The 26282-nt window shown below is 43.2% G+C and overlaps 1 protein-coding gene across 4 annotated transcripts in view; it reads right to left on the reverse strand.

Moving 5' to 3' along the window:
- GOLIM4 (golgi integral membrane protein 4) overlaps positions 1–13153 on the reverse strand; it is a 77434-nt gene extending 64281 nt beyond the window's left edge. For 3 of the 4 annotated variants that reach the window (XM_055307879.1, XM_055307878.1, XM_055307877.1), the window contains exon 1: positions 12698–13153. In XM_055307879.1, the coding sequence (XP_055163854.1) occupies positions 12698–12884 (187 nt within the window). In that variant the 5' untranslated portion in view covers positions 12885–13153. The remainder of the gene's footprint in view (positions 1–12697) is intronic. The other variant, XM_055307876.1, reaches the window with a different exon arrangement.
- Positions 13154–26282: the final 13129 nt, after the last annotated feature.

Genomic DNA, 26282 nt, shown 5'->3' on the forward strand with positions numbered 1-26282 from the left:
AAGGCCTCGTTTTGGTTTCCAGGGTGAGGGGACCTTGGAAACCTTGGATAACAAAGAGCCCTGAGTTAAGAGTCAAGCAATCTGAACATTAATCCCAAGTCTGTCGCCGTCTTGCTGTGTGACTTCTGCTTCCTCAAATTCAAAATGGTAATAATTTAGCATATTGCTTTTCTCTATATCCTGCTTCCAGGACCAAATGATATTATGAATGTAAATGTAAATTTGGAAGGTATAAATTCCTCATGTAATTACAAGGCATTTTTTATTATTTACTAATAATAATGTATTTACTAGTGGATTCTAGGAATGTAGTTTATGAAGTGCCTTTTAAGTCCCTATTCAGGAATCTCAAATTTGAGAAAGGTGGGGTAGGTTAGGGCTTTTGGGAAATAGCAGTGAGCACAGACTACCCCATTACAAATTCAGCCACTTTCTAGAGGATTCATGGGGTAGGACCAAAGGAGGTCAAATTCCAAGATGGACTTAAAAAGACCTCAGAGGAAGGAATGTGCCCTAAAGCATAACCTTTTTTAGGTCACTGCTGCTTTGAGGATCTGATAAAAGCTAAGGCTTCTGTCTTGGAAAAAGGCACGTATAAGGAACTGACATATATCTTCAGGAAGTTCATGGACCCCCATGGACCCCAAATTGAAAATGCCACCCTTAAAGAAGAGAAGGTCACAGATGAGACGCACAATGTGGCCTTAGGAATGAGTTGTTGCTGCGTAGGAGGCAGTTTTGAGAACAGCTGGAGGCCAACAATAAAACAAAGTAGTATTTCTTTAAAGGCTCAGCCTCTACTCAAAGTATTGCTACCATGGGACCCTCTGATGAAGACTTCTTGGGGTATGCACTCCCAGAAGGATCATTCTAGCTAAATGGGTTAGTAGCTACTGCTTCCTTGGACAGTTTAACAACGGAGTGCATCCCCTACCCTAATCCAAATGGATACTAATCAACCAATGGAGCAAAAGATAATCAGAGGAAAAAAACCAGCATGCAACCTCTAAGTCTCCCTCAGAACCACACTGCACATGTTAATAGTACATTGTAGAACATGTAGAGAATAGGTCACATTTTGGTTTTGGGGAGTATGAACAAAGACTGATGAAGGTTAGCTGGAAGAAAGGCAGGGAGGGACAAGCTCCCCACCCACCCCCAACTCCCTCTCTAAGAGGAAACCACCCTTAAAAGGTTTTTATCCTACCCTGGAAGGAGCCCTCCATCCTTTCGCATGTGATAGATGGATGACAAAAACCCGATTGGGTGACAGGTTCATGGAGACTTAATCAGATTAAAACAGCCCATCAACAAGCCCATAAAAGCCCCTAGACTTAGAAACTCTGATGGCAACCCTCTTTGGTCCCCATCCTCTTCAGGAGCTTTGTGCTATCACTCAGTAAACTCAATAAACTTGGCTTTGGTGTCCATCACTCTCTCTGGTCTACCTCTTCATTATTCACAGTGGCATGACCAGGCACTTCGGGCACTAAAGGAACAGAAATCCTGTAACAATGACCACATATCACAAGGGACTTAATTGGATGAATGCGAATATCACAAAGGAAGAGATGGCCACAGCGACCCAGAGTATGAGCAAGTACCACGGCAGCAATCTGGCACCCACATAGGTAGCAGTGGGGCAGGAAGAGAATCACCCATGCTGCAGAAATTCAACAGCAACTTTTCATTGACAAAGAAGAGACCTCTTCTTCATTCTTGAATGGAATATGGCCTCAAACACATTTTGACAAGATATTCCCTATCCACGTCCCAATTCTGTCTCTTATGGCACTACATTTAGGAAGGTATAACAAAGTTAAATGGAAAACAGAAATATTTGAGGTGCTTGGGTGGCTCCGTTGGTTAAGCAACCGACCCTTGATCACAGCTCAGGTATTGATCTCAGGGTCCTAGGAAATATTTATCTCGTATTTCTAATTACTACAGTATGTTAAGAAGGGGGAGGTCAAACCATGAATTTGGAATAATAATTGTTTAGAAAATATTTAGTGATTTGTTCGTAATATGCTCTTATGATCTATTTTTATTAATAGTATGAAAGAATCCTCTTACATTGCAAACTTTTAAACTTGATTTTCAAAGTAGAGACCAAAGAACAAGTTGAAATCACCAGTCACGTAATTAAATATCCTCGATACAAAGAAAGAATATTATCTTTCTAAAACCAGCAAAACCCATCCTCCCAAAATTTATCTTCTAACAAGATCTTCATCAAGGACAGCAGTCTATAAAATCAGAAGGAATAATCAGAAGTAAAAATATTATATGAACAAATACGTTGCACTGCCTTCCTATGGACTTGCCAAAGAAATACAGTCAATTGTATGAATGAGAGCTTTTCACATATTGTCAACAGATTCTGAAACTCCTCAAGGACATGATACTTTCCACTGTGGGAATTCCCTTGTTGCTGTGGTGGTTGGGTTTATATTTCAGAGTTACCTGGAACTCTTTTCATTTTAGCCCTCACAGGTCAAATGGTTTAAATACCAGATAATTTCTCTCCCAACTGCCATGATTTCAAATGGCACTTCTTGCTAATTGGCCTTAAATTAAATAATAAATCACATTAAAATATGTAGTAATGCAGTTTTACAAAAATATTATGTTGGATTACCCAAGAAAATCATTTAGAACAGTACCTGCTATAGACCTAGTGCTCAACGAATGTGTGTGATGACCTTAGTAATGATACGGCCAACAATGACAATAATGACATTATCACCTCCACTTGGTGGCAGGCAGCTACTAAGATGACCCCAATGACCCCCACCTTCTGTTATTCACGTCCTCACAAACCCCTTCCCTTGAGCATGGACTGAACTTAGTGATTCAATTCTAATGAACGGAACATGGCAGATGTGATGGGTTATCACTTTCAAGACTGAGGTTATTAAAATACTTTCACTTTCATCTTAGGTTCTTGCACACTCTCTCTTTAGGTCTCCCTTGGATCTCTTGCCCTGAGAGATACCAGCATTTTTTTTTTTTTTAAGTCCCAGGGTGGAACTGTAGGAAGTCCTAGGGAAAGGCCCAGATGAATGAGATTAAAAGCAGACCTTCTGAGGCCTGCCAACAACCACATTAGTAAATTCTGAAGCAGATCATTCAATCCCAGGCAAGTTTTGAGATCACTACAATCCTGGTCAGTAGCTTGATTGCAACACCATGAGAGATCTTGGAGAAAAAAAAAAAAATCACCAAGCTAAAACCAGAATCCTTTCCCACAGTAACTGTGAAATCACGTCTGTTGTTCTACACCAATTCAGCTTGGGGATAATTTGCTATGCAACAGGATAACCAATAGAGATTTTGGAGTAGGGTGTAGCCATCACAAAAATGTGAAAGGTGAACAGCTTTCGAACTGTGTAAGTAATGGGCCCTAAGAAGAGTGTGAGTCAACATGCAAAGTGCTTCAAACAAATACGTATATTGTTGACAGAATTTTGGACTTTGAAGAGATTGCTAGGAAGGGCATGCATGAAAATGAGGAAAATTCTATTGGAAACTGGAAATTATGTAGTGGCAGGGGTTTAACAATACCCACGTTTATCATAGAGTTACATGACCTGCACTCACTTGAAGTTCTACGAGAAGTAAAAAATGTGCTGAATGAACTGGGTAATTTAGCTGAGAAAATTTCCCAGCAAAGTGCTGAAGGTGCTACCCAGTTTCTTCTTGCTGATTATAGTAAACTCTGAGAAGGTAAATTGAGGGAAGGACTATTAAACAAAAAGGAGCCAGGACTTGACGGTTTTGAAAATTCGCAGCGTTTCTGGATAGCAAACAATGCTGAAATTAAGAAACAGTTTCTTAATTGAAATTAAGAAACATCAATTTCAGGGAACTGTCAGAGAAAACATGGCCTAAAGATGAGACAGAGGATGTGGCTCCTTGCTAAGACCTTAGAAATGTGGCTCTTTTTTTCTTTTTTGGGAGAGAGAGCGTGCACGCACGGGCACATGTACAAGCAGGGGGAGGGGCAGAGGGAGAAGGAGAAAGAGAATCCCAAGCAGGCTGCATGCCCAACATGGAGCCTGACGTGGGGCTCAATATCAGGACCCTGAGATCATGACCTGAGCTGAAATCAAGAGTTGGAGGCTTAACCGACTGAGCCACCCAGGTGCCCCAGAAATGTGGCCTCTTAAAGAGCTATTCTGTGGGACCAACGTGTCTCCTAAAAGTTTAAGGGTATGACACAGAGATCCTGTCAACAGGCCTTTGGAAAGTGAAAGAGCACTGCATATCCCTTGTCTCAGCAGAAGCCCCAGTTAGAGATGGATTTCCCTCCAAGAAATATGTGGGTGTGGTTTTTGTCTAATAGATAAACCCCAACATGTTTCACAGGAGACTGACAAAAGTTTTGAGATTTTATCAGCAGAAACTCTGCCAGTTTAGAAAGAAAGGAACAGAGATTGTATAAGTGAAAAGCCATTCATCCCTCAAATTCTACTGGCAGGAAGCAGGCTGAGAAAACCCAGCTGCAAAACACATGCTACCTTTCATGAAAAAGGAAAGATGAGTCAGAGGGTGGAGCCAATCACCGAAGGAGTACAATCAAGAGCCAGGGAGAATTATCTCCAGCTCTGAAATCCTAGTCAAAGAATGTCTGCCTTGTTGGATTTCAGAATTGCTATGGACCAGTGGCCCCTACATACCATGCATCTTACCCTTTTTTGAACAAGAAGATTGTAGGTATCTTAGGCCTGTCTCATTGCTGTATGTTGGCTGTACTGAGGTCAGATATCTTGCCTTTTTAGTTTCACAGATATACAGATGATGAGGAACTGTACTCAAGGAGCCTCACCCACACACAGATGAAACATGATGACCTCTGGATTTAGAGCTGATGCTCACCTACATAGTAAAGACAAGTTATTTTTCATCTTCTAATGAGAGTGATGCTTGACATCAGTGCAAATTAACAGGTTTTATAGCATCAAACCTTTAAAAAAAAGTTATAAAATCCTTTTAAGAATCAACATGTGTTAATAGGTGGAAAGATTACAGATTTAATCTCACTGACGTAAAACTTAATGAACTATTCTACACTAACCAAGTTAAGTGAAAAAGTAATTAGCAGCTGCCCAACTTTAATGTTTAGAATATCTATTATAAAGCATCAGAGCTATTGTTGAGATCATACAAGCCATGCAAAAGTTCTCTTAAACATCTTGATTTGCATTTTTTGTTGCTGTTTATAACAAAAATTCCCCTTAAAGAAGGGGTTTAAATGATATGTGACATAGGAAATAAAATTTTCCACTCTCCTGAAATGATTATATATTTTTCTTAAACTCGCTCTCAACGAAAAGGAAATAGTGTCATTCAAATGTGCTATGATGCCTTATCTTTCAGAATGACAGCCCATCTTTTACTTTTCCATTCACAATCTATCATATTTGTGACATTTTATATATGAAAAATAGTTAAGGCAATATTTTTTAAAATGTCATACTGTTTTAAAGGGCAATTTATTTCATGCCCACATCCCTCCAGGCCATGAGCCTATTTAGTGAGGTTTATTAGTGAAGGGTGATGACTGGCATGTCCTCTGAATAAGCACTCGCTGGCCAATAAAAACAAAGAACACAAATATGCCATTCAGAAATACACAGCATTGTTTAAAAATAGCAACACCCATTTCTGCTGGAATTAAGAAGAGGGTGCTGGTCTCAAGGGACAGCAGAGCACAGCAGAGGAACGCTATGTTGTACTGGAAGTCAGGATATGTGGGCTTGAGATACACAATACATGATTCATCTGCTTCAGGATTGTTTCTTTGGCGGTCAAATTCAACATCTGTATCGGATTCAATCAGTTAATGCATTCCTGCACCCAGACATGCAGGTACTCAAACACCAGTTCTTACTTTATGCATGCAAAACCTACACAGGTTGCCAAATTTCACTTTTTCCCCTAACATAAACTTCTAAAAAAAAAAAAAAAATCAAACCGAAACAACCTGTACACCACTATCTTGTAAATGAAAAACATGACTGACATGGCATTAATGGATAGTGACCATAAATTTTAAATGCAATAAAACAATCAATTATTAAATTCTAGCTATCAAACTGTTGGCTGCCCTTATTCATCTCTCTTTGAGAAAAACAAATGAGTAACTAAATCTAGGAGAGAGATTCAAGCAACAAACTGAGAGTTTCACCTTGACTTGTCAAGAAAACACCAAAAGAGAATTCAAAAGGGCTTAAGGTTTTTATTATATGATTCAGCATTATTTAATACAGCATCTGCACACCACCTAAAATCAACTCCGTATCAACCAAAATTACCTTTTGTAATAGCAGTAAATGTCCTACACTCTGGAGATGCTGCATCAAATAATCACTACTATTACTTCTGATTCTGAATTTTATCTTGACTCTTCATACAACCCACCTAACCTACTTTCTCAAAGCCATCAATGTTCTCCTGAGACACACTAAAATAATTTTGAGGGCAATGGAACACCGTGGAAAGAACAGGGCCGGGAAGTTGCATTGCGGTTCTAAGCTCAGTTTCATTAGATTTGACCTTGACACTAGCAAGTTAATTAACCCCTCTGAGCCTCAGATAGCTCACTCACATTAGCGTGCTCTTGTCACTGTTAAAAGAGAAAATGCATTAATGCGCTTAGCACAGCACCTGAACTTGGTAGACTCAACAAATGTTGCGTATTTAAAATCATTTAATTTCTTCAAATAAATTTTCAAAAGTCTATCAAAACACATTCACTTTAAATAATAGTGGCTTGAAAGGAAAACACAGTTTGCCACTTTTCTTTTATAATAAAGTTATATTTTATACAACTGTTACTTCCAAAGCTTCCAAAATCCACAAAGCACTGACTGGCAAAAGTAGCAAAAACATTTTGTCCTCAATGATAAATAAAAACACTTACTGGTCAAAATGGAAAAGCAGCAACTCTATGTCGCTACCATGTAAAGTGTACTCAAGCCTTTTCTTTCCCCCAAAGAAGCGTTAATACAATAGAAAAGAGTGAGGGTGTCTTAAATAAAAGTTTCAGCCAAGTTGGGCGCTTAGCTCTGAAAAGAGCCACAATTAGGCCACAACTAATAACACCAATCCCTGCTTTGATGCAGTAAACAGTGAGCAAAATAAAAAGCAGCCCAATGCTCATGCAGCAAACAGAGGTCATGGCCACCTAATAAGTGCAGTAGTGGTGCGCTCCAGGATCCGTGCTAGTCATTCTGGAGGTATTATTTATAATCTACACAAGTGTGCAAAACAGACAGTGTTGTCCCCAATTCGACCTGAAGAAACCCAAGTCCAGAGGTGTTACATGCCTGTTCAAGGTCCCTGCCTGTGAGCACCAGAGCTGTGTTCAAACAGTACTTGATGCCAAAGCCAATCGCCCTTCACTAGTCCCTGTTTCTCTCTTTTTCAACACAAACGTGTGAGCAAAGAATATTCCTTGATGCTTTTGAAAAGTCAGCAACTAGTAGCAGTCCCCCGTTCTCTCTCCCTCCCTTCTAGTTTCTCTCAAATCTATTGCATATCAGTTCCCCAACTCCAAGTCACTCGTCCCTTAGGTGGCTGAAACCTGTCTTGTGCCCCAGCCCTATAAGACACTGTCCTTGGGAAAAAAAAAAAAAAAAGACACTGTCCTTGGAGAGGCAGAAGAGGATGAAGTCAAGGTAAGGCTTCCAATTTACCTGGGACTTAAACCGAAGGCTCACAAATAATGAAATTCTCTTACGTGGTCAACCGATATGGGCCTGTTCCAATTTACAGGGGTGACTAAGGCAGACACAGTGTGTGGAACCATATAAACACGTGCAAATCATATATATTTAACAGAAGGCTTAATGGAGTCAGATTTCCACTAAGGACCTAGAAGCTTTCGTTATTATTCAGGGAATGCCTTTTAAGGTAGGGTTTTACATATAAATAAAAACTACTGAACTTAAAGAGCATTTACTTCTGTTCTATTTTTTAAATGAAAGTGTTCATCCAATGGACAGTATCTAGTCGATGTGTATAAAGCCTAACTTTGCGCTTGAAAGTGAGTGTACCTACCCACGGACAGCCCACACTCGTGGGTCTTAAAATCACTGTGTCCGGGGAGCCACCCAGTTGTACATCAAGTCCAAACAGTCCAAAATGTAAGCTTACACGTCTAAGCATTGTAGGCCAGCTAACGCGACGGATCCTCATGACAACCTATTAGAAGCGTTATTATTCTGATTGTTACACGTGATGAAAGTGGATCACAGAGAAGTAACTTGTCCAAGATCACACAGCTGATAAAAAATAAGACAGCGAGACTCGAAACCCAAGTGCTCTGACTCCTCAGCCTGTATCCACTACACTGCACTGCCCACCGTAGTGTGTAAGCACCTTCCTACGCAGATGGAAATACCACACGGGTATAGACCTACACTCTCCGGAGGGCCTACTAGATGCCAGGCGCCAGGCACTGGAGATGAAGGAATAAAGAAAGCCGGGCCCTGAGCTGAAGGGGACTTTTATTCTTTTTAAAGCAGATTCAGGGTAGGCTGAAAACAAAGAAGTCACCAGTTCCAATGTGTATGGTCATGCCCAGGCCAGCGTGCCATCCTGTATTAGGGGAACACAATGCAAGGGACAACTAACTTAAGTCACAGGAGGAACCTCAGAAGCACCAGTTTTTCCTTTTTTTTTTTTTTTTAAAGATCTTATTTATTTGACAGAGCACGTGCACGCTCAAGGGCAAGGGGAGGAGCAGAGAGAGCATCAGACTCTCCACTGAGCAGGGAGCTCCGTATGGGGCTCGATCCCACGATCCCAGGATCATGAGCTGAAGGCAGATGCTTAACCGACTGAGCCACCCCACCGCCCACTTTTTTTTTTTTTTTTTTTTTTTTTACTTCAAATACCTGTAATACCCTTCTCTGGAACAGGAGCACAGGAAACATAAACCTTTTCTTAATGGTTTCTGGTCATCACTGGGAAGACCAACAGCACTGCAATACTGTGATACGGTGCTTCCGGAATGAGGGGTTATTTGCCCCTAGTTTTAAAAAATATAAACAGTTCTATCTCGATTCCAGATCCTATTGCACAAGGTTATTGCCTACCACTGGGGGTTACACCCTTCTCTTATCTGATCTGATACAGATCAGAGTTAATCGGTAACCTGACTTTAATTTTTTAAGTTTAAATTGTCAGTGGAGGTCCCTTCTCCAGAGGAAAGTACTCGGGTCTGTGTCGTCCACCTGTTTCCTTTGATGTTCAATCGGGTACAACCAAAGGAGGTAGCTGATTAGGAAAACAGATCTTGTGAAGTTCAAAACTTACACCCATGACAAACCTGGGAAGAGAAAGACATGAAATACTGTCTCACCTCAAACTGGGACCCTGATGATAACAACAGGTCACCTTTCATGAGAGGTATCTACTATGTGCCAGGAACGCGCTGGGAGCTTATTAGGAATTCATCGTTTTATCTTCACGTTAACCCTATGAAATAGGTCATTCTAATCTCCGTTGTATAAATTAAGAAAAAATGAGGGCCAAGTTCACGCAGAAAGTTGCAGGACTAGAATCTGAATCACATGCTCGGGGTAAAACAACAACAACAAACCCCTCAGATGTCTTTGCAGCCAAGCAAGTAAATGTGTGAAACGGCTTCGTTTTTAGGGTGACAGGGCTGTAGTTCTCAACCTTGGCCGCATATTGCAATCACCTGGGGAGGACACCATCACCCACAGGTTGTGACTTCATTGGTTTGGGAGCTGCCCGTGGGATTCTAATGGGCAGTCAGCGCTAAGAACCACCGCGTATGGACACAGAGACTGGGGCATGGCCCACCTGAAAGCAGTTTTTAAAAAATTTAAGAGGTTACGTAAACATTGTGCCGGTCAAAGGTTGTTAACTACTGCCTCTGCCACCAAGATGTAACCTCTGCCCCCACTGGCTCAGGATAATTAATGTGCAGTAGAAGTGGGAGCTAGATAAGTAAATAGATATCCTGGCTGGCAGACACAGACGTTTGTTTTTACTGGAGAAGGGGTTGCCTAGCCTTGGAGCTTTCCCCAGGTTACCCCTCACCGTCTCCTATTTATGGATCGGGTCTTTACTGCAAAATGCATTTGGAGTCAGACATAACCTACTTTCAAAATAATTTCTGGAGTACAACCCATTCTTAAACTGAAGATGACCTAAATATGCTCACTTAACAAATGTATACCTTCAGATGAAAGGGCTAAACTACTTAAAACATTTCAAGAGTCATAGATATACACACACACACACATATATATTTTGAAGAGGACCACTCATAATTAACTCTGATCTTAATCCAAGCCAGGTCAAGAGATCTCACTTAACTAAACAAGTCCTAAGAATGGAGAGCCTAATGCCCTCAAAACAAATCTATGCAGGTGGTACAACACAGCACTGCTGAGGCAAATGTCATTTGTCATTGGAAGAGGGAAGCAAAGGCTGCATGCCATCAGAAAATCTTCATTAAATGGCCTGCAGATGTGAAATACAAAATAAAAGCTAAAGGAGTCAATCGTGAATCCATAAAAAATAAGAAAGAAAGAAAGAAAGAAAGAAAGAAAGAAAGAAAGAAAGAAAGAAAGAAAGAAAGAAAGAAAGAAAGAAAGAAACTGTAGCCTGCTTAGGGAACCACTCTTCATGCATGACCATATTGTTGCAGCACCAAAATTCAAGAGGAAATGGCAAAATACATTAAGAAACAGACTTTAAGGCCACTCAAACTAGCTACATTTTCTTTTCCTCTCCTGCTACAAATGTTGTGTATTTTAATGGCCTCATATTACCACTTACCACCATCAAAAAGAAGGCAAATAAAAGGAGAAAAGAAATTGAGATTGATTTTCAAAATGACATACTGCAAATACAGGCCATGACTCAGAAATCAGGGCCTCATCAATCAGTTCCAGCATTGTCTGCTGAGGAAATGCTCTACTTGGGCCAAATATTTTGTTGTTATTTTGTTTTTGTTTTTTCAAAAAGCAGAGACAGGGAAAAAGCCTGAGGAAGCAGACAAAAGTGCATAAGATTAATTTTCACATCAATTAATTTTCACTGTTCAGGTAACCGTTTGTTGACTGAACAAATATATACTGATGCCCTCGTGAGTGTCAGGCACTGTGCAGTGCTGAGGATGTATGAACTTGACGGTGAACTTGACGGTGTCTATTTGCATGGGTCACCTAAACCAAGAGACCAAAGCACCAACCTCCTATAAACCACCACACACACCCACACACACCCCTTCCAGCCACACGGGTAAAAATCCAGTCTTGCCCTTGTAGTAGCGGAAGGCAGATTTTTCCCTTTGTCTAACTGCACTGAACTTCACAGGGAAACCACTCATGTCTTCTAAGTAAATAATACATAAATATCCAAATTCCCTATCCCAACGAGAAGTCATGGGTAAATTTCGACAAGTTTAAAGAAAAAAATTTTTCTCCCCTAAGTCTGTATCAAAACAGGTTTTCCTTTTGAACCAAACCCAGCTCCACATATTTTTCACTGCCTGTGGCTGTGCAGCTTCAGTAAGCTAAAAATACTTCCCTTTCCTCTAAGTTGGGAAGAGAAAATAAGACCAAGCAAACCAGCCGCATGTCATTCTCTCTCAGTTTAAATTTTTTTTTTTTTACTAGAAAACACTCAAAATAGCCGAAGCAACGAAAAGGCATCTGTTTTCTATTTGTACACGCATACACGGACACCAACATCCATCCAGCTCGTCTCTTCCCAGTAATAGGAAATACGCTTTATTTGCATTATCAGCAAAGACTGTCAACATTTCACTACTCACAGCTTTCTGTCATTATATCTGTGGTTGCGCGGGGTGGGGGGGGGGCGCCTAAGTGCTGAAAACCAGACACAAGTACGAGCTTTCGAAAAATACGTGTTAGGATGACTGCGTGCGCTCCTAAGACCACATGGTGCTTGCTTTGCAGTCCAAGCGTCATTGAGGTCTCCGAAATTTACATTCAAGGGGATTCTAGAACAGAAGGATGGGAACTTTGCATCTTCCCGAGGGTCTTGGTCAAGTTGTGTCCATTGCATCCCATCACATTGGGAAAAAAAAAAAAAAAACAAAAACTGTTTCTCCCCTTGGACTTCTGCAGGCTGCTGGAAAACACACACACACGCCCCTACGTCTGTGACCAACGAAAAGTTACCCAAGGAAGGGAAACTCTGCACCACCCCCCCCAGCCCCACCAGCCCCCAAAGCAAACCTGCAGGACGGTGAACCGGGAGTCGTGGGTGCACTTCTGCGACTCTCCCAGCATCCCTAAAGCCACCCTAGTAAGTCAACGCAAACTGGCAGCGCCAGCGCCAGGCTCCGTGCGCCTGGGCCGTTAGTGTGGGCAGCTAGGTCCTGGCTAAATCTCACTTTAAAAAAAGAAAAAAAGAAAGGAAGAAAGGAAGAAAGAAAGAAAAAAAGCACGGCTCGGGGGATCACGGCCGAGCACCCCCGTTTCTCGAGCTCCGGGCCGAGCCGGGGGCAGAGCGCACCGCCCGCGCCGGGACCCCGCGCCCCCGGGCGCGCAGGCGGACGCGGCAGGACGGGCCCCCCCGGCGGGGCCGACCTCGGAGGCCGCGGCCGGGGCAGGTGGGCGGCGCGGAGGTGAGCTCCCCGGACCCGGGGCCCCGCCGGCCCCGCCGGCCCCGCCGGCCGTACCTTGCAGCTGGGCGGACAGGGACTCCTGGTGCTGCTGGTACTTGAGCGCCACCGCCTCGGCTTTGCGCAGCTGCGTCTGCAGCTCGTAGTAGAGCATCGCGCCGTAGAGAAAGCCGAACACCACGGTGAGCAGCAGCAGCGTCTGGAAGATCCGCTTCTGCTTGCGGGAGCACATCCCGTTCCCCATAGTCCCGCCGCCGCCCCGCGGCCGCCCGCCGCCGCCGCCCCTTCCCCCGCTGCGCCCCGAGCGAGCGTCTCAGCAGCCGCCGCCGGAGGAGGAGGAGGAGGAGGAGGAGGAGGAGGAGGAGGAGGAGGAGGAGGAGGAGGGCGGCGGCGGCCGGACGCGGCGGCATGGGGAGGGGACGCGACACACAAAGCGGGGCCCGGGGGGAGCGCACACCCGTCCACGCCGCCCGGGCCGCGGCCGCCAAACTTCCGCGGGGCGGGCTGCGGGCGGGGGCGCGGGCGGGGGCGCGGGGGGCCGCCCTCCGCATACTTCCGAGCGGGCCGCGGCCGCGCCGGTCCCCGGGCGCCGCCTGCCTTGTGTGCTTGGGGTTTTTTTTTTTTTTTTTTTTTTTGGTTTTTTTTTTTTTTTCCCTTTTCCTCCTCCTCCTCCCACTTTTTGGCTCGGCGGCCCCCGGCGGCGCTCGGAGTCCCGCCCCGGCCGCTCCCACCGCGCGGCTCTGCCGCCACCCAGAGGAGGGGGCGCGCGCCCAACAAAGGGCCCCGGGCCGGGCGGCGGGGGATGGGCGGGGGGGCGGGGGCCGGGGCCACGGCGGCCGCCGCCTCCCGCCCAACTTACGTGTCACCCGCGGCCCCGCCAGCCCGGCCGCCGGGACTCCGGGAGGAAGTGCCCCTCGGGCTCCCCGCTCATTGGGCCCGCCCGAGCCGCCGCGCCCTCCCTTCGGGCCCCATTGGACGCCCGCCTTGTCCGTCCGACCCGGCGCCGCGCCTCCCCTCCGTCCGCGGGGGCCCGCGAGGGGCGCGGGGGGCTGCGCGGCCGACCCGCGCCGGGGGGGGGGGGTACGCGGGGAGGTCGCGGCGCCCGGGCCGGCCTGCGGCGGAGAGGTGCGGGGAACGCGCTGCGCGGGGTGCAGGGACCCCCATGGGGACGGGGCAGGGCGTGCAGGGGAGGGGCACGTGGGGAGGTCGCGGCGCCCGGGCCGGCCTGCGGCGGAGAGGTGCGGGGAACGCGCTGCGCGGGGTGCAGGGACCCCCATGGGGACGGGGCAGGGCGTGCAGGGGAGGGGCACGTGGGGAGGTCGCGGCGCCCGGGCCGGCCTGCGGCGGAGAGGTGCGGGGAGCGCGCTGCGCGGGGTGCAGGGACCCCCATGGGGACGGGGCAGGGCGTGCAGGGGAGGGGCACGTGGGGAGGTCGGGGCGCCCGGGCCGGCCTGCGGCGGAGAGGTGCGGGGAGCGCGCTGCGCGGGGTGCAGGGACCCCCATGGGGACGGGGCAGGGCGTGCAGGGGAGGGGCACGTGGGGAGGTCGCGGCGCCCGGGCCGGCCTGCGGCGGAGAGGTGCGGGGAGCGCGCTGCGCGGGGTGCAGGCGCCCCGGGACGCCGGTGGGGACGGGGCAGGGCGTGCAGGGTGGGGGGGCCCACGCGGCGAGGTTGGGGCGCCGGGCCGGGCCTGCGGCTGGGAGAGGTGCGGGGAGCGCACGTGCGCGGGTGCAAGCGCGGGTGGGTCCGGGACCCGGGACGCCCGTGGGGACCGGGCAGTGCGTGCAGGGGGGAGGGGAAGGGGGGGCGGTGGGAGCAGCCGCCCGCGCCCTCCCGGGCTCCCCGGGCGTCCTTGCCCGCGGGCCCCGCCGGAGGCGCCTCGGCCCCCCGCGGCGGGCGCGAATCGGGAGACTGAGGCAGCTAACACGCCGCGCTGCTGCCCGGCTGCCCGCGGGGCTGGGGACACCGTGGGGACACCAGCTTCCTTTGGCGGGGGGGGAACGAAGTGATCTCATATCCCCCCACACACACACCCATTCTCCCGGGGGCGGGGGCGGGGCGGGGGGCTCCCAACAGAAGAACTTAGAAAACTAATCTCCAAAATCAGTATTGCCTACATTTTGTCTCATGCGTCTGGCTGCTTGGTGGCAAAAATCCATGAGCAACGTCGCTAGACCACACAGGGAGGGGTTCCCTACGTAAGGCGAAGTAAGACGCGATAACCACAAACCTCTTCAAAGAAAATCAAAGTCTAAGAAAACCGCGCTTTTGCTCTTGCACGCGCCCCGGGGGGTGGGGGGGCAGGGGGGCAGGGGAGGCCGGCGTGGGTGATGATTCTGTTTCTGCTCTTGAGCTGACTTCGAAGAAGGTACGTTGTTTTCCCAAATGGCTCGGTGGCGCCTTGGGATTTGTTCCGTACTGCAGGGTTTTTATGAGGCTCTAACCAGGTGTCAGTTATCACCGTCAGTAATGGACAGTGAGGCTGGCCCTGCGTGGCCAAGTTAGACTTAAAGATGGTCCCTGGTGTAGAACTTTTCTGGGGAGACTCTGAAATTAGAGAATGCCCCAACCATAAAATAAACGGCATTACCTCCTAGCTAGCCTGGGACTTTTTTTTTTTTTTTAATTTTTATTTATTTATGATAGTCACACAGAGAGAGAGAGAGGCTCCATGCACCGGGAGCCCGACGTGGGATTCGATCCCGGATCTCCAGGATCACGCCCTGGGCCAAAGGCAGGCGCCAAACCGCTGCGCCACCCAGGGATCCCGCCTATGACATTTATACTGCCATGAAAACTTAGTTTGCCTGGCGTGTGCTTTTCCCTAATACATAATAACGCACAATATAACAATGATTATATAACCGTAATCCTGTTGTTCAAAATGCTTTCGTTTACAAATATGCTCTCTCACGTATCACACCCAGGTTAAGTATTAGCTTTACGTTTTGGTAAAGAAATGAAGGTTTCTTGAAGGGACTGTCTGTGATAGCTCTAGGACCTACAACGTGCAGAAAGTTAGGAGTTCAGCAGGATTAGATCCAGGTGACAGTCCTGCTGATTTTATCTCTTTCTCCTAATGGAAGCCAAGTTCTTACTCTTTTTAAACAAGTGACACTAACAAACTGTATCTGGCCTGTTAAAATGAGAACCCAGCTTAAAAAGAGAAGGATTTAGGGGATCCCTGGGTGGCTCAGCGGCTTAGTGCCTGCCTTCAGCCCAGGGCGTGATCCTGGAGTCCTGGGATCAAGTCCTGCATGGGGCTCCCTGCTTCTCCCTCTGCCTGTGTCTCTGCTTCTGTGTGTGTGTGTGTTGTGTGTGTGTGTGTGTGTGTCTTTCATGAATAAATAAATAAAATCTTAAAAAAATGATTTAAGGAAGTTTTAAGATTTGGTTCTGTCGTATAGATCGTCGATAGCCTTACTTGTGATGCAGTCTACCACTGTTTAAACTTCCCTCTTTCAGTTTTACTCTTAGAAATCCAGACTGGATAATTCCTGCACTCTTGTTAAAATTCCTCATAACTAAAAAAAGTCCCTAACATCATCAGTTACAATTTGCTAAATAAACTCTCCAAAAACACTAGCAGAACCACACTGGAGGAAATGGAAGTTTTATAACAACCATCCTGGCCCAATACCTAGAGGAGAAAATTAACTGAAAAAAGAAGGAAGGAAAGGAAGGGAGGGTGGGGAAAGAAAGACAAAGGAAAAAGAAAGGAAGGAAGAAAGAAATTGTATAGAGGATTGGGAAATTATTACTCATATGTTACATAGTGTGCAGTATTTAGTTGCATTTCAGAATCTTTGGAAAATTCTTATGCTTCTGGAATACATGATTACTCTGTTTAAACCTCTGATTCCTTTGCATCTGATTTCAGACTCCAAAAGTATTCTTTGCCTAAAGCTGCTGGCTGACTACAGTATATAATAAATGTAGGCCATAAAACACAACTCAATATTTTAGTCATAAAATTTGAAAGAGAACAAAAATTATTACCTGGACTTATCCATTATTTCAAATTCAGGAAGGGTAAGTAGAAGTACATAAAATCACTAACGGCAGTGTCTTTATACAATTACTTTCCAAGGTGAAGTATGCTGCTAGTTTCTTAAAAATATCAGTATAAAGCTTTTGAGAGGCCAACATTGGGGAAGCTATCCAGGGCCTATAAATTGAATTTACATAACATTGCCTTTGGGTAGAACTTGTAATAGATGAGCTATTTCTACTGGTCTTGCAAGGTCCATTGTTAGTTCTATTTTATTTTTATTTATCATTTTTAAAATAGTATTATATAATTATATTTCCATATGTCATCTATTTAGCAAATATATATATATGTAATTTAAAAATAATATATCCTGAGGTATTACACCAGTTTAATGTTTTATTTCTGAGGCAGGAAGAAATTAACTTAAAGATTCAAAGTCTAACACTTGAGAAGGACTAAGGTAGCATTTGGAAACCTTAGCATTTTTTCCAGTTTTATTAAATTTGTCATTTTAATAAAATGTGTTCATTTTCAAAATAGGGGAAGGTGAGAAAAATATAGTCGGGGCATACAGCCTGTATATAATTTGTGAAAATAGATGATCCCTCCTAGAGTTAAGTAGTTTCCGTTGTGTGTGGAATTTTTCAGTTAAATCTCTTTACTATAAATTGAATTCAATAGTTTGCAAGAGGCATCAACATCTAAGAAAAGGTGATGAACGTTAAATAATTTTTTTGAAAAACTTTATAATTGTAGTAATGGGGACGTCTGGGTGGCTCAGTGGTTGAGGTCTCCCTTTGGCATAGGTCATGATCCCCCCGGGTCCTGGGATTGAGTCCCACGTCGGGCTCCCTGCAGGGAGCCTGCTTCTCCCTCTGCCTCTGTCTCTGCTTCTCTCTCTATGTCTCTCGTGAATAAATAAAATCTTAAAAATAAAATAATAAATAATAAAATAATAATAATAACATCTTTTATTAAACCTGTGTGGTAATGGATGTTACCTAGAATTATTGTGGTGATCATTTTGCAGTAAGTATTTATTTTGAATCATAATGTCATACACTTGAAACTAATCCATGAAAAAAAAACCTAACCCAGTGTTATACGTCAATTATATCTCGATAAAAAAATAAAATTGTAAATGGCGTTTCAGTATTAATAAAGCACAGCTTTGGCCTTTTCATGTAAATATTGCTGGAATCAACTATCCTTTTTCCTCTGTAGGAATCTATGCTCCCCATCTCTGTCTCTTTACCACTTTACCATTTGCTGTCACCTAATTAACACACAGGCTTCCTGCTTGCCACTTTAGGGCCACTCTGTTTTGAGAGATAAAGGGAGCTACATTCAAGGTTTTCTGCTTTTTTGAGGACTCTGTGAGAGATGTTTTGAAACTCCTTTTCCACAAAATGTTGCTAATGACCTGGTAGTAATTGGTAGCAGATTAACAGAGTTATGAAAATCACTTAGGAGGCCCTAAATGTGCAGGTGTGTAGCTAAACAAGAACTACCTACCATTTCAAAGGTCTTTAACGTCCTTCTTAAGTAGCACAACTTTGCATACCATAAACAGTTCCAAATTCTAAGGTGGTGGCACAAGAAATTATTTACGTGTGTTGCTTAATACTTATCATTGCTACATGTCACTTTTAGAAAAGAGTTTCACAGAATGTTAGAATAAATGGGAAAAGACCGTATGTGAGACTCAAGTGAAGTGGATTTCCCACATCTTCCATTGGCTCTTTCAGGCCACTTTTCACCAGTTCACTGTCTTTGGCAACTCAGAGACTTCAGACAGACAGACTGTGGGAAGATCAATAGCCAAATGAAACATTACATTTTTAATGCCCTCCCCCCCCCCAACACACACACACACAAATGTATAGGTTGTTGGATTCCTTTGCATAAAAGACATGCTTGGTTTATCCATGACCATTTTATAGGATTGGTTTTAAAATTTAGTGTTATGTGGTAGGTACGTGTAGTAATTTCTTAGTTGTCATGAGACATGGCTGATCATATTTATGATGTATCCAATGCTAAATTCTGGGTCAGAAATTCAACATTCAATTCCAGAACTTTTCCGAAAGGAAATCCTATTCTGCTCCATAAATATGTGTTATGCTCTAGTTTCAGGAATATTTTGAGTCAAAACAAAAGGACAATCAATGGTTTTACTTAAAAATAAAGAAGAGCAAACTTAAAAAAAGATTATGAGAGTCAAGTTACCTCAGCATTAAGTTCAGCTCATGTTAAAATTGTGAAATAAAAACACGTTATCTTTCCTCACTCTGCTCCTTCTCATTCTGTTCCGTAGTGCAACTCTTCACATCCTGGCACCCAACATCCTAGTAATCTCCTATTGTTTCCCATGATTTTTTTTTTTTAAGATTTTATTTATTTATTCATGAGAGACACAGAGAGAGAGGCAGAGACACAGGCAGAGAGAGACGCAAGCTCCCTGTAGGGAGCCCGATATGGGACTTGATCCCGGGACTCCAGGATCACTCCCAGAGCCAAAGGCAGGTACTCAACCACTGAGCCAACCAGGCGTCCCATTTCCCAGGATCTTTGTCTACTACTGTGTCCTCCACTCCCTGCCACCCTCCCGCATACATTGTCCTTCACTTCTTGAAGACAAAGGACGAATCTAAAATAATTTTCCTTAAAACACATTCCTGTCCTTCATGTAATCACTCAAAGGAAAGCAAGTAGGACGATATTAAAGGATGGATTACCTTATTGCTCTCAAGAATTTTGTGAGAAAATACTTTAAGCCAAAGGACTGAGCTCTAATGGCATAATCCTAGACAGGCTGGGGGCAGATGAGTCATAATTATGGGTTAAAAAGTTTCACTTTTTGCTACTTACTTCCTGATTCTCCTGCCTAGTTGTAAAGGGGCTCAGGAACAAAAGGTGACCCAAAATGCCTACTGCCAGGTTACAAATCCCACGTAAGTTACAAACTATCTCTGAAGTCAGAGATATAAGGTCAGTCACTGTTAGGACCTTAATTCTCTCATCTGTAAAATGGGAGGGATGATCATATCTGTGCTGCCTAGCTTCAGGGAGAATAAACCCATCATTTCCAAGAAAGAAGATAAACTTTAGACTTCATTTAGATAAAATTGAATGTTGTAGTGATACTTGTTGTCAACCTAAATTTGTACACTTGTGGAAAAGCTACAGTTGATTAAAAACAAAAACAAAAGACATCAGCTACCCAGTTTAAAATGATAATTTTCCAATCACAATTATTAACTGAGCTTCTTTCATAGTCGAGAAGGAATGAATTATGACCTTAAAACAAAGGACTTTCCTTGTAATCCGCTTATTCAAGCCAGATTTCTAATTCTTGGGTTATAATTTACAGACTAATGTTTTCATTATGCTTTATCTCAACAATTCTCTTAAGTAGTTATTGTGTGCAAGGCACAATGCGGTGAGGGAAGTGGGAGGTGGAGGATATAATGCTGAATGAACCATAGACCCTTCCTGTGAACAGTTTACGAGTATGGCCCTTGTTGATTTAAAGGGTAAATCAGGGGCACCTGGGGGGCTCAGTCGGTAAAGCATCTGCCTTCGGCTCAGGTCATGATCCCAGGGTCCTGAGATCAAGCACCCATTGGGTTCCCCACTCAGCGGGGTGTCTGCTCCTCCCCCTGTTCTTGCTCTCTCTCTCTCTCTCTCTCTCTCTCAAATAAATTAATTAATTAAATATTTCTTTAAGAAATGGATAAATTGAAGTTCTGGTTGGAAATTAAATAACCCAAGGAGAGATCAGAGCAAGAGAGCAAGAGACCTCATGATGTAATCATGATAGTTCTAGAGAAGGAGGCCTGTTGGACAAGACAATGGGATAGGTTAATCAGTAGAGTGAGCTCAAGCTGGGAAAAAGGAAAGCGATGCCCAGACTCCTTAAAACATATAAATGTTACTTCATTTCTATTCTCTTTTGATGAAGGACAAGGCCTTTGCTCTGTGTGCGGGCCTGTTGTTGGTTGGAGCTCTGCTTAGTCTCTTAAGCCAAACAACATCGTTCAGATTCCAGTTTCGGCTTCGCTGAGTGGGGCAAGACCTTCAGGATGTTTGTTTGGTAAGGTCATTCAATGTAAATATGTCTAGATTTGAAGGAGGTTTTATCTTGGTTTTGTTTTTCATCTAACCTGACTGCAATATTTCTTTCAGATACCAGCCACCATGGAGCTTTTCCAAATCACTCATCTTAATTTTCATAGAAACAACTCTTTTATTTTTTCACTCTCATATTTCATTAGTTTATGTAACAGTTGATTAAATTACATAATTAAAAAAGCAAGTGGAATTGCATAAACAGCTTTTAGAACAAACCACTAGTCTGTAGGAGGCATTCAGTTCAGTAGACAGACAAGCCAAGCAGAGATTAAGGGATGTGCCAGGAGTCTTCAGCCCAGAAGTGCACAGGGGAGAGACCAACTAACAGAGTGGAAAGCCTCCCATCATCCAGTGAGTTGGTGAAGTGGAGTCTAGGGCTTCTCCCATACATTGAGGTGACTAGTGAGGTAAAAGGAGGAATTGGTGATCAAGAAAAGGTATGTGAGAGAAATAATAGGGCCACCAGTGGTATTAAGAAGAGAACTTTGAGCATTGTTGGTAGAACTACCAAGAGGATGTTGAGATGAAGCCTACAAGGAGGATGGAACTGTTGTGGGGTGGGCTGGGGTAGAAGATGACAGTGGGTTGGGGAATAAATGGGTGACAGGTAAATAAGGGAAGAGGAGTCATAGGGTGCACTCTACTTTTGATAGTTTGCCCACAAAGGAAGATAGATTGGGTGGAACTTGAGGAAACAATGGGGTTGAGAGAAAGTTTGCTATGGGGGCTTTTGTTTTTGGGTTAGTACACAAAGAATTGTTTCAAGGAGCTAGTAGAGAGGGCTGGTCAAAGATTTGAAATGCCACATTAAATATATTGGAATGTATGGAACGTTATTTCTTAAGGCAATGCCCTATTATAGTTCATTTTTCATTTTAGAGGCTCAATAAATTATGGAATGAATGGTCTTCAGAGTCACTAAAAGGAAGAAAATTGAAGATTGCCTGGCTAATTGAAAAAGAAATTTGTTTGAGGGCCTCAGGTGGTATGTACTTGTGTTAATTTACTCTGATTAAATGTGAATGTCCCCCCAAAATGGGCACAATCGTATGATAATATCCCAAATAGAGAATCTGTAAAACAGTATGTATTTATTTAAGAAGAAAAACAAACTCTGCTTTGAATAACAATAATTGGTCCATTTAAAACCTTTTATGTACAACTGTTATATATGTTTACTAAGCAGTTTATGACATTTACAAATGTTTCATAACATTAAATGCAAACAGGAGAATGTGAAATTGTATAAATAATATTACTGTAATCCTGTTAAATTACAAAAAAATAATTTGTTATATATTACTACTTTTTATTTATTTATTTTTTTATTTATTTATGATAGTCACAGAGAGAGAGAGAGGCAGAGACACAGGCAGAGGGAGAAGCAGGCTCCATGCACCGGGAGCCCGATGTGGGATTTGATCCCGGGTCTCCAGGATCGCGCCCTGGGCCAAAGGCAGGCGCCAAACCGCTGCGCCACCCAGGGATCCATATATTACTACTTTTAAGGAATTAGATGGAAAGGGAAAAAAAAAGGTGGATATTTTCAATAACTCATGAAAATCTATTCTCTTCAGGATAATGATGCTTTCCACTCATTTGCTTGTTTTAACATTGTTGAACATATCCCTGATCATAAGAGCTGTTTTTCCATAAGGAGTGAGTTGATATCACACCATGAAAAAGGAGAGTAAAATACCCAGCCCTGGGAGACCATTTTCCACGTCTTCCCTCTCTCTCTTCCACCATCAGTAATGAATTAAGTCAGCTGTCACTGCGTGACTTTGGGACAGAGAAACTAAAGTAAAAGCAAAACCATGAAAAACTGGTTTTTTGCTCCTTTTCTTGCTTCTATTCTTGCTGGGACCTACACCCCCACCTTATATAAGCCTTATAAAACAGATAGTGTATGTCCTCTTTGTAAAGGTCAAGAAGGTAATGATTTTTTGGAGTCTTCCAGCACAATAAATAACACCTAAGTTGTGACTAGGTGGGGTCTTCATGAAAGTTTTCTAAGACCACTGACTCATCAGGACCCTTGGCTCCGGGGCATAAGTGACTATTATGAAGAGCACCTAAACACTTGTCTTTGTTCCTGGATCCTGAGAAGACACTACAGTGGACCACAATTCTCAATAAAAACCCCAGGCCCCACACAAAGTCAAAATTCACTCTTTCTTCCTTTCTGAGGTTCCCAGATGCTCTGTCTGTATCTATACTCTCTCTCTGAATCTATGATAAACTCTGTTCTCACTTCCTCTCAGCTCACATTTGATTTCTGTCCTGCACCTGAAGTCAAGGATCCTCTTGGCTTGTCCAGTGGGACCCCTGTAGGTCCTCGGACCTAGCCAGCCTGTATCAACCTCAGATGTGACTTCAGTGTCCCTCTCAACATCAGCCCGTGCCAACAGTGTACAGCACTATGCCTAGTATCTAGTAAACACTGAACACATTTTAATGGAGTGAACGAATAAACTTAGCATACAATGGAATCTATTTCTATTCTCTGGTGAAAATCAAAGGAAATAACAAGGGAATTTACAAGATAAATGAAAGAGAAAAGAAAAATTCTGGGGAAAAATATAGAATAAAGTTGATCTGATTTTAAAAGTAGTGCAATTTCTAAATAGGGAAGTGTTACAAGAAATCAGAAATGAAAATAATTAAATACATTGGATTACTTGAAATTCAAAATTGTTGCATCAAACAATACTAAAAAGGTTAAAAAGCAGACATTTACAGAATATTATTTGCATAGATTAAATAGATTGCATAAATTACATAGATTCAACTTCATATAATTGTATACATATTGTTAAAACACTAAGATAATTAAAAAATTGCAAAGTTCATAAGCATATAATAGTCCGTAAACAGGTAAACAGCCAGTAAATATGTGAGAAAGTATTCAATCTCAGTAATCAAAGAAATGAAAAAAATACTAATAATCTCATAACTAAAAAAAAAGCAAGATTTTTTTTTTAAAGTTTAAGATTGGCTTCATGTGGTCAAAAATATTTCAAACAAAAATATGCTGCAAAGGAAGCTGTGAATTGATACATTTTCTGGAAGGCAAAATGGCAATTCAGATCAAGGACCACAAAATATTCATACCTTTTTTTCAATAATCTGTCTTCTAGGAATCTAACCATAGAAAGTAGTCTAGAACTCAAGAATACATTTTTACATGCAAAGACAATTATCACAAGGAGTGCCTGGCTGGCTCAGATGGTAAAGCATACAACTCGGACCTCAGGGTTGTGGGTTTAAGCCCCATGTTGGGTATAGAGATTACTTAAATAAATAAGCTTAAAACAACAACAACAAAACAGATAATTATCACAAAATCTGTTATTATAAAAAAAAAGTAGAAACAACCTAAATGCTGAACTATTGGGAAATAGTTAAATAAACTATAGTATAAATGATATATAAAGAATAGAATATTGTGATATAATAATTTATAAGAAATATACATTTGATCATTCAGATGACCAAAATATATTTCTCAGATATATCTGGTCTCCATCCACAGTCCCTGAAAATGCTTCAGAGCCATAAAGGTGAAATAGATGTCTCGTTAAGAATGAAGTTGACTTTTGGACCCCACCCAAGGTCAAAGTCAAGGACTAGTTGCCAGGAGGACCAAACATGTGAATAAAGGACTGAAACTCAGTCCCATCCCCCAGTGTCAGGGAGAGGGGCTGGAGATTAAATCAGGCTATGAGCAATGACCTAGGCAATTATGACTTTGTAAAGGAAGCTGCCAGGAAAAACGTAAGAATACAGCTTTTTGGTCCTTTGTTTCAGAGAGCTTCCTGGTTGGTGAACAGGTGAAGCTCTGTGGAGAGTGACGTGCCTAGAATGGGCATGGAAGCTCCCTGCCCTACGGATCTCTTCCTTTAGCTGTTGATTTGTAACTTTTATCATATCCTTTAATAAACTGGTAAACAGGTGTTTTCCTGAGTCCTGTGAGCTGCTCTAGCAAAGTCATCCAATTTAAAGAGGAGGTTATTGGAACCTCCAATTTGTAATAGGTTGGTCAGAAGCATAAGTAACAGCCTGGGGCTTGAGACAAGTGTCCGAAGGGGTTAGGAGTGGGTGTGCAGTCTTGTAGAGCTGAGCCCTTCAACCTGTGGAATCTGATGCTCTCTCCAGGTAGATACGTTCAGACTTGAGTTGAATTCTCCGACTGCCTGCTGGTGTGCAAGAATTCATTGGCGTTGTGGGTGAGAGGAACACAACCCCATGTTGGAACTGGGTCCAGATTCTCTAATAGAAATATTAGACATTAAAACTAGCTGTTTAGCTTAGAATCCTCAGAAAAGGACCCTGAATAAAACTTTCATGTAGAAGGTTATTAGGAAGAATTCCCATGAAAAATCAGGATAGCAGGAAGGGATGGCAAATGAGCAGTCCCAAAGTAACTTTTGCTCACTCAGAAGAGCTCTGGAAAAAGTGTAGATCATACCTCAGAGTTGATCCCATAAGGAGTAAGAGAGCTGGCATATCTGTATTACTGCTCCATGGATTCATTAACTAAGGGTTTGGTTTAGGGGTATAAAGTCCTAGATATTTCCCCATCCTCTGTGTAAACAGCAAAGTGGCCACAGCAGCCCGAGTCCCAGATACTGGCTACCACAGGAGTGAAATCACACTAGAAGCTTAGATGCAGGAAAATGGCAAAAGCTCCCCCCAGATATGCATGCAGTGCTGACATATCTGCTAAACATATCTGCTAAAAGAGGGGTATTTGTAAAGAGTACCCCAAGATATGATGAATTCTAAATTATGAAAAAAATAAAAACAAGGTAGAAAATACTGCATAAGGGATCCAGATTTGCACCGCAGCCTGAAATAACTAAAAAATGAACAAAATATATGACACAGTGGTTCAGACAGAAGACATGGGGCAAGAGTGATCCTAGAAAGAGAGGAAACAAAAGAGGTCAACCTAAGAATGACTGCTCTAACTACTGCCTGACGAGAAGGCTGCCATACAGAGAAGGAGGAGCCCAATGGAGCATGGCCATCGCCCCAACAGAAGACAACCCCAGGAGACTAAAGAGACATTTTGTGTTAGGGAAAGTTGGTAGAAGGTACACGACAATTTGTGCAATTTTTCTGTAGGTCTAAAATTACTTCGAAATAAAAAGTGTTAAAAATCCAAAAAAGGGAAAAAATAAACCATGAGAATGCTAATCAAAATAAAGATGGGGTGGCTACATTAATAATAGAGAAAGTAGATTTTATTTTACTTTTTAATTTTTTTAGAGAAAGTAGATTTTCGAGAAGAAATATGATCAAGAAGAAAGTTAAAAAAAAGAATAAAGTTGATCATTTCAGAATGATAAAGGAGTCCATTTATCAAGACGACCTAATAATCCTGAATGATTATGTGCCTAATGGTAGGCCTTCTAAATGCATGAGGCAAAAAGTAATAGAACAAAGAGAAGTAGACCAGTCCACAACTACAGTTGGAGCCTTCAACTCTTTTCTTCTGGGACTTGATAAA

The sequence above is a fragment of the Nyctereutes procyonoides genome, unplaced genomic scaffold (genome assembly GCF_905146905.1).
Source record: "Nyctereutes procyonoides isolate TBG_1078 unplaced genomic scaffold, NYPRO_anot_genome, whole genome shotgun sequence".
NCBI classification, from domain to species: domain Eukaryota; kingdom Metazoa; phylum Chordata; class Mammalia; order Carnivora; family Canidae; genus Nyctereutes; species Nyctereutes procyonoides.